The 15106-nt window shown below is 42.2% G+C and overlaps 1 protein-coding gene across 1 annotated transcript; it reads left to right on the forward strand.

Annotated features, from left to right (window-relative positions):
* The first annotated feature begins 6110 nt into the window (after positions 1-6110).
* On the forward strand, positions 6111-14430 carry VHL (von Hippel-Lindau tumor suppressor). The gene is made up of 3 exons (XM_080674750.1): positions 6111-6511; positions 9906-10028; positions 12047-14430. Exons 1-3 carry the CDS (start codon positions 6331-6333, stop codon positions 12241-12243), a joined length of 501 nt encoding a protein of 166 aa, XP_080530876.1. The 5' UTR covers positions 6111-6330; the 3' UTR covers positions 12244-14430.
* Positions 14431-15106: the final 676 nt, after the last annotated feature.

Raw genomic sequence — 15106 nt, forward strand, 5'->3', positions numbered from 1 at the left:
TAATATTTCTAAAAAAGTTAGTGCCCTAAATAATAACTGTTGCTAAAGGTAATTTGCTGCTTGTAAAGAGAGCCAGTGGTAACATTTGGTATGGGAGACAAGTGAATCTGACCTCTAGTAGTAGTAACTGTTCCGTTTTATCTGGCACTTAAAGGTGTCCGTGATTTTCTGTGTTATCACCCCATGTATAAAATGCCTTGGCTTGGCCCTAGCTGGTTTGGCTCAGTGGATAGAGCGTCGGCCTGTGGACTGAAGGGTTCGATTCTGGTCAAGGGCACATGCCCGGGGTTGCGGGCGCAATCCCCAGTGGGGGACGTGCAAGAAGCAGCCAATCAATGATTCCCTGACATCATTTATGTTTCTATCTCTCTCTCCCTCTCCCTTCCTCTCTGAAATCAATAAAAATATATTAAAAGTAATAATTATTATAAAAAAAATAAAATGCCTTGGCTTGATCAAGGATATATAGCTAATATTGTCTATAATTTATTGAGTGTTACCATGTGCTAGATGGGCTAAGTGCTTTATGTACTTTATTTTATTTAAGCTTTAAGCTCTGAGAAGGAGGCATTCTTAACTCCACATAATAGGTTTACAACAAGTTTAGAGAGGCTGGAACTTATCCAGAGTCGTACAATATCAGTGAAGGTGCTGGGATTTCAACCTATACCTACCTGATTCAGGCTGCTCTAACCATTGTACTTCTGAATGTGGTATAACCAGATCTAAAACTTACTTTGTCATATCTAGTCCAGAACTGTTTCACTATATTCACAGTAGATACTTTTAAGGCTTTACACACCTATATTTGTCTTATATGCCTCCTCACCATCCTTTTGTAAAGAGGCTTCATGGGCTTTTGCTCTGTCTGGCCAACACTGCATTGATGTTTATATTATCCAGTTTCACTTTTCCCAGCTTCCTTTCTCTGAAGGTTTAATAATATGTTTTACTTTCTGGAAGTCTTGGAAGTACTGAAATTTAGTCAACTCCAGTACTTCCTCTAATTATCTCTGGGTTAGAGATACATCTGGAGCCAAAAGAAGCAGTTGTAACTCCCTTCTGAAAGAGCTTATTTGATCAGGCCCCAGAAACTGGGATTTTACTCTCAAGTTATACACATCTTTACTCACAGGTCATTGCAGTCTATAAATAGTGTTATGCTAAACCATTTATTTAATTCTCAATGTGTCACTTCAACTTAAGCAATTAGAGTTCTGATCATAGGCATACCTCATTTTATTATATGCCACAAATGTTGCATTATTTTACAAATTGAAGGCAAGTCCTCCGCCAGCAAAAAGGTTATGACTCACTTTATTGCGATACGGGGGGGTGGTCTGGAACCCAAACGGCAGTATCCCCAGGGTGTTCCTGTACTAAAATTTCCCCTCACTGAGGATGATAGTTAATATTTTAATTTAACCTATGATTAGTAAGTCATTCTATTTTTTAAAAAATATATTTTATTAATTTTTTACAGAAAGGAAGGGAGAGACATAGAGAGTTAGAACCATCGATGAGAGGGAAACATCAATCAGCTGCCTCCTGCACACCTGCTACTGGGGATATGGCTGCAACCCAGGTACATGCCCCCGACCGGAATCGAACCTGGGACCTTTCAGTCAGCAGGCCGACACTATCCACTGAGCCAAACCGGTTAGGGCTCATTCTATTTTTTTTTTTTTTTTTTTAACAACTAAGGTGTTGACAGGATAATTTTATTTTAAAATACATTTTTATTGATTTCAGAGAGGAACGGTGAGAGAGAGAGAGAAACCTTAATGATGAGAATCATTGATTGGCTGCCTCCTGCATGCTCCCTACTGGGGGGATTGAGCCTGTAACCTGAGCATGTGCCCTTGACCGGAATCGAACCTGGGACCCTTCAGTTCCGCAGGCTGATTGATGCTCTATCCACTGAGCCAAACCAGCTAGGGCAATAGTTGTTTTGATTTGAACTATAAGGAGAATGGATTTCAGAGATGTTAAATATACCCAGATTTTATTAGTCCAAATTGTTTTCATTCATCTCACCATAATGAAAAATTGGACAGAGTTCTTTTTCTTGTTCATACATTAGACATTGTAGGGAAGTTGTCCACATTGTGCTTCTCTTTCTTTCCTCATGAAATCTTAATGATTCCTAAAGGATAATTATGAAGGACTTTTCCTGTTTTTTAACTTGAGTGGGAAATGAGCTAACTGAAAAATCTCTGTTCTTCATAAGAGCCCTCAAGGGAATTTCTTCTTTCCCGTACATTGGAAGTGTTTTCTACCTGGTAATTTGGTTTAATTCATATATTTATTGGAAAAAAAAAATAGAGTAAGGGATTTGAACTAGTGAGTTATTAGGCATAAATAGATTATAAATATCTTGATAATAAAGCAGTTTTCAATCTTTTTAAAAACTAAGCTTGAATGATTTTCAGAAGCAGGAAAATAGGAAACTGATTTTTTGAGCATTAGAGAGGTACCAAGTTCTGTTGTATTGCTCTTGTTTAACATTCACTTAGTTCACTTAAAGTTCAAAGTCACCCACTACTCTTTGAACTTTCCACCTTTATTTCATAAGGCTAGTCCCATGTTTGTGAACAGTGTTACTATAGGCCATACTAAGTGGATAGAAAGCCTATTATTTTTTAAAATATATTTTTATTGATTTCAGAGAAGAAGGGAGAGGGAGAGAAACATCAATGATGAAAGAGAATCATTGATCGGCTGCCTTCTGCACACCCCCTACTGGATCGAGCCCGAAACCCAGGCATGTGTCCCTGATTGGAATCAAACCCAGGACCCTTCAGTCCGCAGGCCTACGCTCTATCCACGGAGCTAGGGCGAGAGCCTATTATTTATCTCTAGGCTCCTTCCCAGCATTTGTATTCAGTTTCATACTGTTGCCTGCAAAAAAACATTTGCCTCCACTTGTCTGTGGAGAATGTGTTAGGGAAGTTGCAGGCAGTTGGTGCCATTAGTAACTACAAAAATACAGCTGATTTCTGAAGGTAGTGTGGCTGTCAAGTAGAATATACAATAAGAAAATCAGGTTGGGTTAGTGCTCTCAAGTTTGTTTTGTGGAGAAAAGCCAGCCTGAACAAAGGTTAGGATTAGCTCATAAAACTTAAAGGTGGGAAAAAATTTTAGAATCTAGTCCACTCCTGCCTGTTGAAAATGAAGAAGCAGCCCTAACCGGTTTGGCTCAGTGGATAGAGCGTCGGCCTGCGACTGAAGGGTCCCAGGTTCAATTCCGGTCAAGGGCATGTACCTGGGTTGCGGGCACATCCCCAGTAGGGGGCGTGCAGGAGGCAGCTGATCGATGTCTCTCTCATCGATGTTTCTAACTCTCTATCCCTCTCTCTTCCTCTCTGTAAAAAATTAATAAAATATATATTTTTTTAAAAAGTGAAAGTTTTTAAAAAAAAAAAAAGAAAGAAAATGAAGAAGCAAGCCCAGACAGGTTGTGTGACACACCCATCTAGTTACATGGTGGCAAAGATAACACTAAAACCCAGGTCTTATTCCCGGATCAAGTGCAGAGCCAGAGCCATTCAGGGTCTCCGAAGTCGGTTTTGTTTTCTGTGCCATGCTGGTCCTTTATTAGCCTCTCCCTGGATCTTATTAACAACCTGAAAGAGTAAAAGGGCAGTTGTCACATGTAGCTAAGTGGTGTCCATTGGCATTAACATTTGCATTTGCAAAAAATTGGGGCAGTTTCCTTTGGCACCTTGGGTTTGAGACTACCAAGTGTGAGATTGGTATTGTGCCTTAATCCATCCTTCTGCTATTAAGGATCTGCATTTCCCAACCATAATATGTGGTTTTTTTTTAAATAATTTTTTGTGCCCTGGCCAAAATTTTTTTGTGGCTCGGTTAAGTATGGTCCTGTGCACCAGGAGGTTGCTGGTTCGATCCCCAGTCAAGGGCACACAAGGGGGTGTGCAGCAGATCAATGTTGCACTCTCACATCAATGTTTCTCAATCTTCATCTCTAAAAATCAAGCTATTCTTTAAAGAATAATATTAGCAATTTTTTGTAAAATAAATTTCAGACTTGTAGAAAAGTTTCAACAATAGTACAAAGAATTTCTATACATCATAAAACATTTTTGAATTGAGATTTACTTTTATCCTTAAGTTTGAACTCATTCAATGTAACAATCCCAGTGTGACCTTAAGAGTAAAATGGACCCCTAACCGGTTTGGCTCAGTGGATAGAGCGTCGGCCTGCAGACTGAAAGATCCTGGGTTCGATTCCAGTCAAGGGCATGTCCCTTGGTTGCAGGCACATCCCCAGAAGGAGGTGTGCGGGAGGCGGCTGATCGATGTTTCTCTCTCATCTATGTTTCTAGCTCTCTATCCCTCTCCCTTCCTCTCTGTGAAAATCAATAAAATATATATATTTTTAAAAAGAGTAAAATGGAAAATAAGTGCATTATAAGGTGAAATCCATTTTGTTGATATAATTTTTTAAGATGTTCCAGTTTAATAAATGATAAAGTAATTCAGTTTGGTGTTGATAACCCTTTTGTCTAAGAAGTTGTTCATTAGCATTTAAAAATTTTTTTATTGATTGACTTTAGAGAGAGAGGAAAGGAGAGAGACATCAATTTGGCTTCTTTTATGTGCTCTGACCAGGGATCAAACCCGCAATCTTGGTGTATGGGGACAATGCTCTAACCAACTGAGCTTTCTGGTCAGGGCATGTTAGTTAGCATTAAATGCACTGTATGTCACTCTGACCAGGTGGCTCACCTTTACCTTCTTTTTTTTGTTTGTTTTTTAAATATATTTTATTGACTTTTTATAGAGAGGAAGGGAGAGGGATAGAGAGTTAGAAACATCGATGAGAGAGAAACATCGATTCAATTGCCTCCTGCACACCCCCTACTGGGGATGTGCCCACAACCAAGGTACATGCCCTTGACGGGAATCGAACCCGGGACCCTTGAGTCCGCAGGCTGATGCTCTATCAACTGAGCTAATCTGGCGAGGGCACCTTTACCTTCTTTACTTCTAAGCTCCAAGGGCCCTTCCTTTGCCTCTATAACTTGTTTCCTAAGCCCATTTCTTCTACAAATTACTTCTACTTCTGTATAGTTTGAGTCTTGGCTCTGAATTGTTTCCTAGCCAGAACTCAAGTAGTGAGGTTGCTGAACTCAGGTCTGGTCTAACCCCACTGGTCTACATCTGGTGCTGTTCCACTACCGCCAACAGGTGTGAATTTCAGAGGGCACACACTGCAGTGTGAAAAGTGATTCCCTTTTCAGTTTCCTTTAATCTTTCTTTTAAAAAAATCTTTCTGATTATGTTTAGGAGAAAGTTGGTTTGACAACTAACACTTGGCATCTAACACTTGGCTAATCCCTTTAAAGCAAAAGCAGGGTCAAGTGCTTTAAACAAACAATAGATAGCTTGGCCAGGCATGGCTCAGTGGTTGCGTGTTGACCTATGAACCAGGAGGTCGAGGTTTGATCCCCGGTCAGGGCATATGCTGGAGGCAGCTAATCAATGATTCTCCCTCATTGATGTTTCTATCTCTTGCTCCCTCTCCCTTCCTTTCTAAAATCAATAAAAAATTATTTAAAAAACAAACAATAGATACAAATTAATAACTTGTTTTCTTTAACTTAGTTCCACTGTGCTCTTTTGTGGCAAGGGATAATGAATTTCTATTGGTAGTACTAATATAAAATTTCTTCTCAAACTTGTTTAATTGCTTGCATATGCATAGAATACCTTTGAAAGGAAGTACAAAAAAACTGATACTTGCTGCCTTCAGGGACCCTTTCTGGGTGGCTAGGGGAAGAGGGAAAATTTTTATGCTCTTCATAAAATTTTAATTTTGTGACCCCCAAATGGAGAGAACACAAATAAATAATAGCGCAGATGGTAGGGAGAATATGGCAAAAAGCATGACGGCCTTAAGAGAGTGAATAAAACTACGGAAACTAACAGGAGGAAAGAAAAACAAATTTCTAGGGGAAACCCAGGAATGGGGTGACCAAGTGCCACCCATCGCCTCAGTGAGAACTGGCCCCTATGGCTAAGGAGATCCATCTGCGCACGCGCATAGCCTCCAGCCATTTCTGCGCATGTACGCTCCACCCTCCACCGAGAGCAGGGAGAACGGCACTTACGTGCGGAGGTCCCGCCCCGCCCCTTGTGGTCTGCGAATCCTGAGGCTCCGAGGCCGGGGTTGTCTAGGCGCCGGAGGTAGTGCCCTGGAAGGCGGGGAAGTTGCGGGAGGCTGGGGTGGGCGCAGAGGAGTACGGTCCCTCAGAGAACGGCTGGGGAGAGTCCGATCTGGAGGCGGCAGACGCCGCGGAGGAGATGGAGGCTGGGAGACCGCGGCCGGTGCTGCGCTCTGTGAACTCGCGCGAGCCGTCCCAGGTCATCTTCTGCAACCGCAGCCCGCGCGTCGTGCTTCCTGTGTGGCTCAACTTCGACGGCGAGCCGCAGCCCTACCCCACGCTGCCGCCGGGCACGGGCCGCCGCATGCACAGCTACCGAGGTAGGGTCGCCCTTTCGCGGTCCGGCCGCGCCGCCCCCTTTGAGCGCCTGCCCGCCGGTGCTGAGCTGTGTGTGCCCAGCGCTCTAGGCCTGATAGCAACAGCAACGGTGGCACGAACTCATCGAATGCCCTCCCCCATCCCGGGACACCGGTGCTGTTGTCATTATTATTCCCATTTACGCCTGAGGAACTGAGGCCCCAAAGAGGTAGTGACAGATCCAAGTTGACGCTGCTACTAAGTGGTAGGCATTCTTCTTTATAAAACTGATTAATTTGCATTCGATGGTGGTTTTCCCCCGACCCCCTTCCACGTATAGTTACCTTAAAAGCAGTGCTCCATCCCTAATGCCCATTTGTTCAGTCCCTGAATGGAAGAATCTCACATTCTTCGATGTCCTCAGTGGGCCAGGTCGGCGTAGGTGCCCTGTATGCATGGAGAACACAGCCCAGTGCGGGGAGTCAGACGAATGCATACACAGATGAGAACAAGCCAGTGTCAAATTTGCTGCGATAGGAACAGCACAGGGGGTTGCTGGAGCTTGCAGCCGGCATCTGCTCAGTGAGGGGGCAGTGGTGGTGGTGGTGGTGGTGGTGGTTACACGTGTGGTTTCAGCTACGGAGAGCTTCTCAGAGAAAAAAGCGAGTCCTGCAGGATGAATGGGAGCTAGCCAACCCAAGACAGTTCTAGGCAGAGGGAACCACATGGCTGAAGGAGAAGAAGGTATGGAATGGTGGGAGAGGAAGCCCTAAAGGCGATTTTACCTCTAGGGAAATGGGGGCCATTGAAGGTTTTCTAGCAGGGACACGGCATTGTCAGATTTACATTCTGAAAAGCTCACTCAGGTTGGGTTGCAAAGTGGTTTGCTGGGGAAGACTGCTGTTGAGGAACCAGTTAGGAAGCTGTTGTAATAACCGAGGGAGAGATTAGGTCTTATTGCCTAAAGAGGTAGTAATCTCCCAATGGCTTTCAAGAAGAAAATAGTCCTAGGCTCCCTTAATTTTCACAACCATAGAAATAGACTCATAGATACAGAGAACAGAAGGGAGGAGAGTTTGGGCTGGGTGAAAAAGTTTAAGGGGTTTAGAAGTACAAATTGGCAGTTATAAAATAGTCACAGAGATGCAAAGTACAGCATAGGGCAGCCGTGGGCAAACTACGGCCCGCGGGCCGGATCCAGCCCGTTCTATCCGGCCCGCGGAGCCGAAAGAGCGGAGGGTTCTCTTGCTCTCCCCTCTGCTCCTTTACTTTGAATTTATATTCACACAAACACTCCATCCATGCTTTTGTTCCGGCCCTCCGGTCCAGTTTAAGAACCCATTGTGGCCCTCGAGTCAAAAAGTTTGCCCACCCCTGGCATAGGGAATATCCTATCCTACATAATAAAAGGCTAATATGCAAATTGTCCCTTCCACCCGGAGTTCGACCAGGGTGTGGGGCTGGCTGTCCAACCGACTGTGGCCCCTCTCCCGGCCGGCCCCACCCCTGATTGGCCCCTACCCACCCAGATTGGGGGCAGGCGGTGGGCAACCTCCCATGTCCCCTCCCCCTGGCTGGCCTGCCCGATCGGTCCCAATCAGGGCAGGCTGGCCTGACCCCAACCGTGCATGAATTCATGCACCTGGCCTCTAGTAGTCAATAATCTATTTATATAAAAGCCTAAGTGGCCGTTACAACAGAATGACCAGTCACTATGACACTCACTGACCACCAGGGGGTAGACGCTCAACGCAGGAGCTTCCCCCAGCTCAGCAGGCCCCGATTGCCTGATTGGGGCTGGGCCCCGGGCTGGGACGGGGAACCAGGGATGGGTGGTGGCAGATGCGGGCAGTGAGGGAAGGAAGAGAGGGGGAGGTGGGGAGGCAGGGAACCTGATCAGCCCTGATCGCCAGCCAGGCCTAGGGACCCCACCATGCACGAATTTCGTGCACCGGGCCTCTAGTATTGTAATAACTATGTATTGTGCCAGGTGGCTGGTATGGCTCAGATGGTTGGAGCAAGTGTCTCCTGTGCACTGAAGGGTCAAGATTTGATTCCCAATCAGGGCATATACCCGGGTTTCAGGTTTGATCCCCGGTTGGGGTGTGTGGGAGGCAACTGATCGATGCTTCTCTCTCTCCTTCTCTTCTTCTCTCTCTCTCAAAAAAAAAAAAATCAATAGAAACATATCCTTGGGTGAGGATTAATATATGTATAAATATATATATATATATATATTACCAGGTGAATATACTTAATGTCACTGAACTATACACTTAAAATGGTTTAAATGGTCAATTTTATGTTATGTATATTTTACCACAACAAAAAAATGACCAGTTTACATTTCTTAAATTTTCCCATCAAATCTTTAAGTAAGTTTATATCCCAGGAACACATGCTATATTTTTTCTGAGAGATACCTCCTCCCTCCTTAAACAGAATTAAGCCTAGAGGTTTGCCTCCTTCTCTCTCTCTTTCTCTCTCTTGCATATGATTATTTGTTTCTCATTCAGGAGTAAATTACATAGAGTATAAGTGTACAGATCTTAGGGTTTGATGTGTTTTGACAAATGTAGCAACACCTAGATCAAGTTATAGATTAGAACATGTCTGTCACCCCAGAAAGTATCTTTTTGCCCTTCCCTCCCAGAGGCAACCACTCTTCTGATTTTTGGATCATAGTTTGGTTTCATCTGTTCCTGCAAAATGTACACTTTCTGTCTGGCTTCTTTCACTCAACATGGTGTTTTAGCACCTTCTTCTTCTTTTTTTTAATCTTCACCTGAGGAGTGAGGATATTTTTCCATTGATTTTTCTAGAGAAAATGGGAGGGAATGGGAAGGGGAGAAAGAAACATGGATGTGAGAGAGACACATTGATTGGTTGCCTCCCACATGCTTCTGATGGGGGTGAGGGGTGGGGGTGGGTGGGAGGGGGTTCCGAGAGGAACAGGGTTGGGCTGAGGATCAGACATGTAACCCAGGTATGTGCCCTTGACTGGAATAGAATCCTCAACCCTCTGGTGCACAGGCCAATGCTCTACCACTGAGCCACACCGGCCAGGACTGCATCTTCTTGTTTTTGAGAAACACAAATTTGAGGAGTCAGTGACCTCCTCTCTTTTAGTTTGCAGTGTTGTGATTTGCTTTTCCTCCATGGCAGAAGATAGGGATAGGATTTGGAGCCTCAGGTACATGCCCTTCTATTTACTGGCCCTGTTGCCTTGGGCAAGTCACTTGGCTTTTTCAGACCTATTTTCTCATCTGTAAATGCATTTATTGTGAGGATTGAGTAAGCTAGTATTATGATATTTTGCATGACACTTAAGCAGAATGGCAAGTATTTCATTATCAGTCCAGGATGATGAAGCAAATGGGTGTGTCCCTACTTAACAGCTTCTGCTTGTATTAACAGGTCACCTTTGGCTCTTCCGAGATGCTGGGACATATGATGGGCTTCTGGTTAACCAAACTGAACTATTTGTGCCATCTCTCAATGTTGATGGACAGCCTATTTTTGCCAACATCACACTACCAGGTACTGTTATTCCATCTTACTTTTTTCCCTCCCCATCTTACATTTTAAAAGATAAGGCTGTTATAAGTAGAGGAAAGGCCACTTACAGGAGCTAAGGCCTTACTGATTTTCGCCTGATGCTCAACGAGATATTCAACCTTTCTGTGTCCTATTTTCCACCACAAATATGTTTGTAGGCTCTGTATTGAGCAAAGATGTTGTAGTATTTCAAAAGCTCTTTGGGACAGGCCGGTGTGGCTCAGAAGTTGAACGTCAACCTATGAAACACGAGGTCACGGTTTGATTCACCATCCGGGAACATGCTCGGGTTGTGGGCTCGATCCCCAGTAGGGGCTGTGCAGGAGGCAGCTGATCAGTGATCCTCTCTTATCATTGATGTTTCAATCTCTCTCTCCCTCCCTCTTCTCTGAAATCAATTAAAAAAAAAAAAATATATATATATATATGTATGTATATATATACATACATATATATATATATGTATATATATATATACATACATATATATATATATTTTTGTTGTTGTTGTTGTTGTTGTTTTGTTTTGTTGTTGTTGTTGTTGTTAAAAAGCTCTTTGGGCCCTGGCCGGTGTGGCTCAGTTGGTTGGGCATCATCCTGTGCACCCAAAGGTTGTCGGTTCGATTCTCAGTCAGGGCAAATGCTGGGTTTCAGGCTCCATCCCCAGTAGGGGGTGTGAGGAGACAGCCAGTCCATGTTTTGCTATCGCATCGATGTTTCTCTCTCTCTTTCTCTCCCTTTCTCTCTCCCTAAAAAAATAAAAATATCTTTGGGCTTGTCAGAGTTGGGCTAAATTAAAATATCTGATTGTAGACTTATGAATGCATTTTGTTACCCTGGTCTTGGAGCAGAATTATGCCTTGGAGTTTCAGAAGAACAAAGTATAGGGGATTGATATTATGGCTTGTTTATATGACTTCTAGTATTGTATTTTTTAATGTTATTTAACCCAATCAAACTCAGTGCCAATCAGGGATTTAAAAAAATAACTGAATTGAACATTAGCCTCATAGTGATTAAGTTGAACCTGTTGGTGTGGCTCAGTGGTTGAGCATCGTCCTGTGAACCAGGAGGTCACTGTTCAATTCCTGGTCAGGGCACATGCCCGGGTTGTGGGCTCTATCGCCAATAGGGGGCATGCAGGAGATAGCCAATCAATGATTCTATCCCATTGATGTTTCTAGCTCTCTCTCCCTTTCTCTCTCTAAAATCAGTAAAAACATATTTAAAAAAAAAAAGAAACTGATGTTCTTGTGGGATTAAAAAACACACCACATTAAGTATTTGCATCTTTATAAGGTTCAGGCTAATATATAGATCCTGTTTTAAAGAAATGGGTATACAAAAGTGATCATTGATAAATTAAATGGAGTACCCTTAGAGAGTAAGTAAAATCAGATTTCAGTTCCTCCAAATTCAGTTATAAACTGTTTTGGTTACTTATTGCTATGTGACAACTACCCCAAAAGTAACAACAAACATTTGATTTAGATTTATTCATAATTCTGCAGTCTGGACTGAGTTCAGCTAGGTGATTAATCTGCTCATTGGTGGTCATTGGTGTGTCTGCCTTCTCCTGGCATGTTGGCTGAGGGCTAGTCTTCTCTCCCATGTAGTCTCAGTGTCTAGCCCTCTTTGTATGGCTTGTCCTGCAGGGTAACTCAGGGCTTCTGAGAGGATAAAAGTGGAAGTTGCTTAAGGCTTAGACTCAAAATTGCCACAGTGTCACTTTACCCACATTCAGTTATTAAAGCACATAACAAGCCCAGCCCACTTTCAAGGGGAAATTAGTACACAAGGTTATGAATACCATGAAATGCCAATTGGGGCCATCATATTACATTCTGCCACAATACATGTACTCACTTTTTTTTTTTGCCCAAAATGAGGTCCATCTGTAGTAAATGTAATTGCCATTGTTGGCAAAGCCTCTTGCTCATCCCTTGTCTGAAGGCCTGCCTGAATTTCGCTGCTGAAGATTTGGTTTTCTGCCCTTACAGTGTATACCCTAAAAGAGCGATGCCTTCAGGTTGTCCGAAGCCTAGTCAAGCCTGAGGATTACAGGAGACTGGACATTGTGAGATCACTCTACGAAGATCTGGAAGACCACCCAAATGTGAAGAAAGACCTGGAACGGCTGACACAGGAGCATATTGAAAATCAGCGGATGGAAGAGGAGATCGAAGATTTTAACTGAAATTTGTACTCCTAAGTCTCAGCTGTTGATGGAATGGGCTAGTCTTAATCTAGATACAGGACTAGTCACTTATGCTCAGTGTCAAGGTCTCATTCTTAGAGTAAAAAATGCTCCATTGCTTAAAAGAAAGTTAACTGACTTCACTAGGTATTGTGATGTTTAGGGGCCAATATCACAAAATGTAATGTCTGCCCTCTTTAGAAGTGTTTATGAAGGGAAAGTAGTTGCCTCTTTGTAAGTCAGAAAAGTGTAAGAACCTTTGTGTAAGTAATTCAGTGAGAATTGTAGCATATTCTTTGATTGTAAGAAAGCAGTGGCATCTGCTTTTAATTGCTGTATTGTGGTTGGTGATATGTCTGCCTCCTGCTTTGAGAAGACGGAGATGTCCTTGAGGCAGGGACAAAACTGTCTGCTCTTTGAGACCCCAGTGCCTCTCACATTATGAGCCTTCACCTGTGTTTGTTGAATGAACAAACCAGTGGATATTTTGGTAGAAAGTATTTGGGAGGTTTGCCATTTTTTGCAGGGGGAAAATAGGGGAACTTAAAGTATGTACAGTAAATAAATGTTTTAAAGGGGATCATTTTTATAGAAAGCACTTTTAATAATTTTATAAATTTTGTGCTTTTTTTCTGTTCACTATTGTTCTAGTGCTGTTTTATTACTGTTTCTAAACCAGGCTTAGCTTTTTACAGTTACTGTGATGCTAGCTCTTTTGAAACTTGACATCTACACAGAAGATAGGAGAAAAGAGCTGTCCTCTTGTTTAACTCTAATATGAAGGAGATACTACCATACTGTGAATAGGTCTCTGCCAAGTGTGGGTATTTCTGTTTCTTTTTGTAAATCCATGACATTTCTGTTTGGTTCAACATTTTTCATCCGGCAGGATATGGTGACACTTAGCACGAAGCCCTCACAGCTCTGGGAAGTTCCTGCTCACACACAGTGGATTCAGAGAGTAGCCTGGAATGTTTTATAGTTTTATACTTTCTTATAGGCTGGACTTAAATTCATTCAGTACTTCTATCAGGCTTCCTTTTGTGTAATAGTTTAAAAAAAATCAGTAGAGAAATTTTTGGAAAAGACAGAAAAATAAAAGGAAGAAAAAGATCACTGCTGATAAACTACTTAAACACAATCACTAACTTAACATTTTGGGGTTTTTTTTGTTTTGTTTTTTTTTTAATATATTTTATTGATTTTCTTACAGAGAGGAAGGGAGAGAGATAGAGAGTTAGAAACATCGATGAGAGAGAAACATCGATCAGCTGCCTCCTGCACACCCACCACTGGGGATGTGCCCGCAACCAAGGTACATGCCCTTGACCGGAATCGAACCTGGGACCCTTCAGTCCGAAGGCCGACACTCTATCCACTGAGCCAAACAGGTCAGGGCACTAACTTAACATTTTGAATTTTCAGCCCCTTTTAGGGCAACTTTTGGTTTGTTTTTACATAGTTGAGGTTATATTGTACATACAATTTTGTATTCTTTCTCATTTAACTTTATAACTTAAATATCTTCTATGGCATCTTTATAAGCTCTCCATAGACATTAGTACACTCTTTGTCTTGTAAATAATGTTGGGATATTTCTTGGCATCTTTAGTTCCTGTGCTAACCTTTGAGCACAATTCCTGTGCTCTGCAGAATGAAGTGAATGAGACAAACACCCCACAGTTGTCTCACTATATGTTAAGTTTTACCCAGTCTGGTTCCCCTCTTCAACATTCAGCAAAATAGTTGGCTTTTAGGCCGCTCCGAGAGAGAAGAGCCTGTTGTAGAACTCGTTCAGTGATATACTTATAAATACCTAATTTTTTATGTAGGGAAGAAGGAATGCTGGTACAGAAGGTAGCAATGTGAGTTCCATAGTTAGATAGGATGGGGATTTAAGGAAGTTTGCTGGTGCTGGATTAGTTCGATGTTGGTGTTACTTTATTTTTAGCCTGTCTTTGTGTCAAAATGAGATTTCATGTTCCAGTTGTTAAAACATGCAATTTGAGTACTGTGTTTTTTGTGTTGTCCAAGGAAGATTGAAAATCTGTAGCATGAATAATATGTTTTTCGTTTGAAGTCTTATGAATGTATTAAATGTATTAAAAGACTGTGCTGTTTCCTATTTTGAGTTTTAAAAAAACAACTTTTTAATACATTAAATGGTGCTGAGTAAAGGAAATAGGGAAGGTGTGTTTGGTGTTATTTTAACTAAGCTCTTCTCTCTTGGAGAGGTATAAAAGCCATGTTTATTTAAAGGCTTAAGGTGGGGAGGGAGTAGCAGACACAAGCAACTCACTTCATTCTCAGTTCCTTCTCTTTTCAACACTTTTTTTTTTAAACCATTGTTTCTTTTAACTTTATTTTTCTCATAAATATGATATATCACTAAAAATTGTTAAGCACTGCCCTGACCGGTTTGGCTCAGTGGATAGAGCATCGGCCTGCGGACTCATGGGTCCAGGTTCGATTCCGGTCAGGGGCATGTACCTTGGTTGCGGGCACATCCCCAGTAGGAGGTGTGCAGGAGGCAGCTGGTCAATGGTTCTCTCTCATCAATGTTTCTTACTCTCTATCCCTCTCCCTTCCTCTCTGTAAAAAATCAATAAAAAATATATTTAAAAAAATTGTTAAGCACTACTGAAAAGTATTAAGAAAAATACTTAGGTTGAAACAAAGTTTTTTGTATTTTTTGTTTGTTTTTTCATGAAAACAGAACCAACCTTAACAGATTCCTCACTGAAGAAGATACACAGCTCTGGCCGGGTAGCTCAGCTGGTTAGTGTCCTCCCGATATGCCAAGGTTGAAGATTACATCCCTGGTCAGGTAACATACAGGAATCAGTCAATGAATGCATATGCG

The sequence above is a fragment of the Plecotus auritus genome (assembly GCF_963455305.1).
Source record: "Plecotus auritus genome assembly, chromosome: 6".
NCBI classification, from domain to species: Eukaryota; Metazoa; Chordata; class Mammalia; order Chiroptera; family Vespertilionidae; genus Plecotus; species Plecotus auritus.

Excerpts from the sequence above, each read along its gene's own strand:
- VHL (XM_080674750.1), top strand. The coding sequence starts at position 6,331 with ATGGAGGCTGGGAGACCGCGGCCGGTGCTGCGCTCTGTGAACTCGCGC. Across the intron at positions 6,512-9,905 it reads CCGCATGCACAGCTACCGAG|GTCACCTTTGGCTCTTCCGA; the intron begins GTAGGGTCGCCC and ends TTGTATTAACAG. Across the intron at positions 10,029-12,046 it reads TGCCAACATCACACTACCAG|TGTATACCCTAAAAGAGCGA; the intron begins GTACTGTTATTC and ends CTGCCCTTACAG.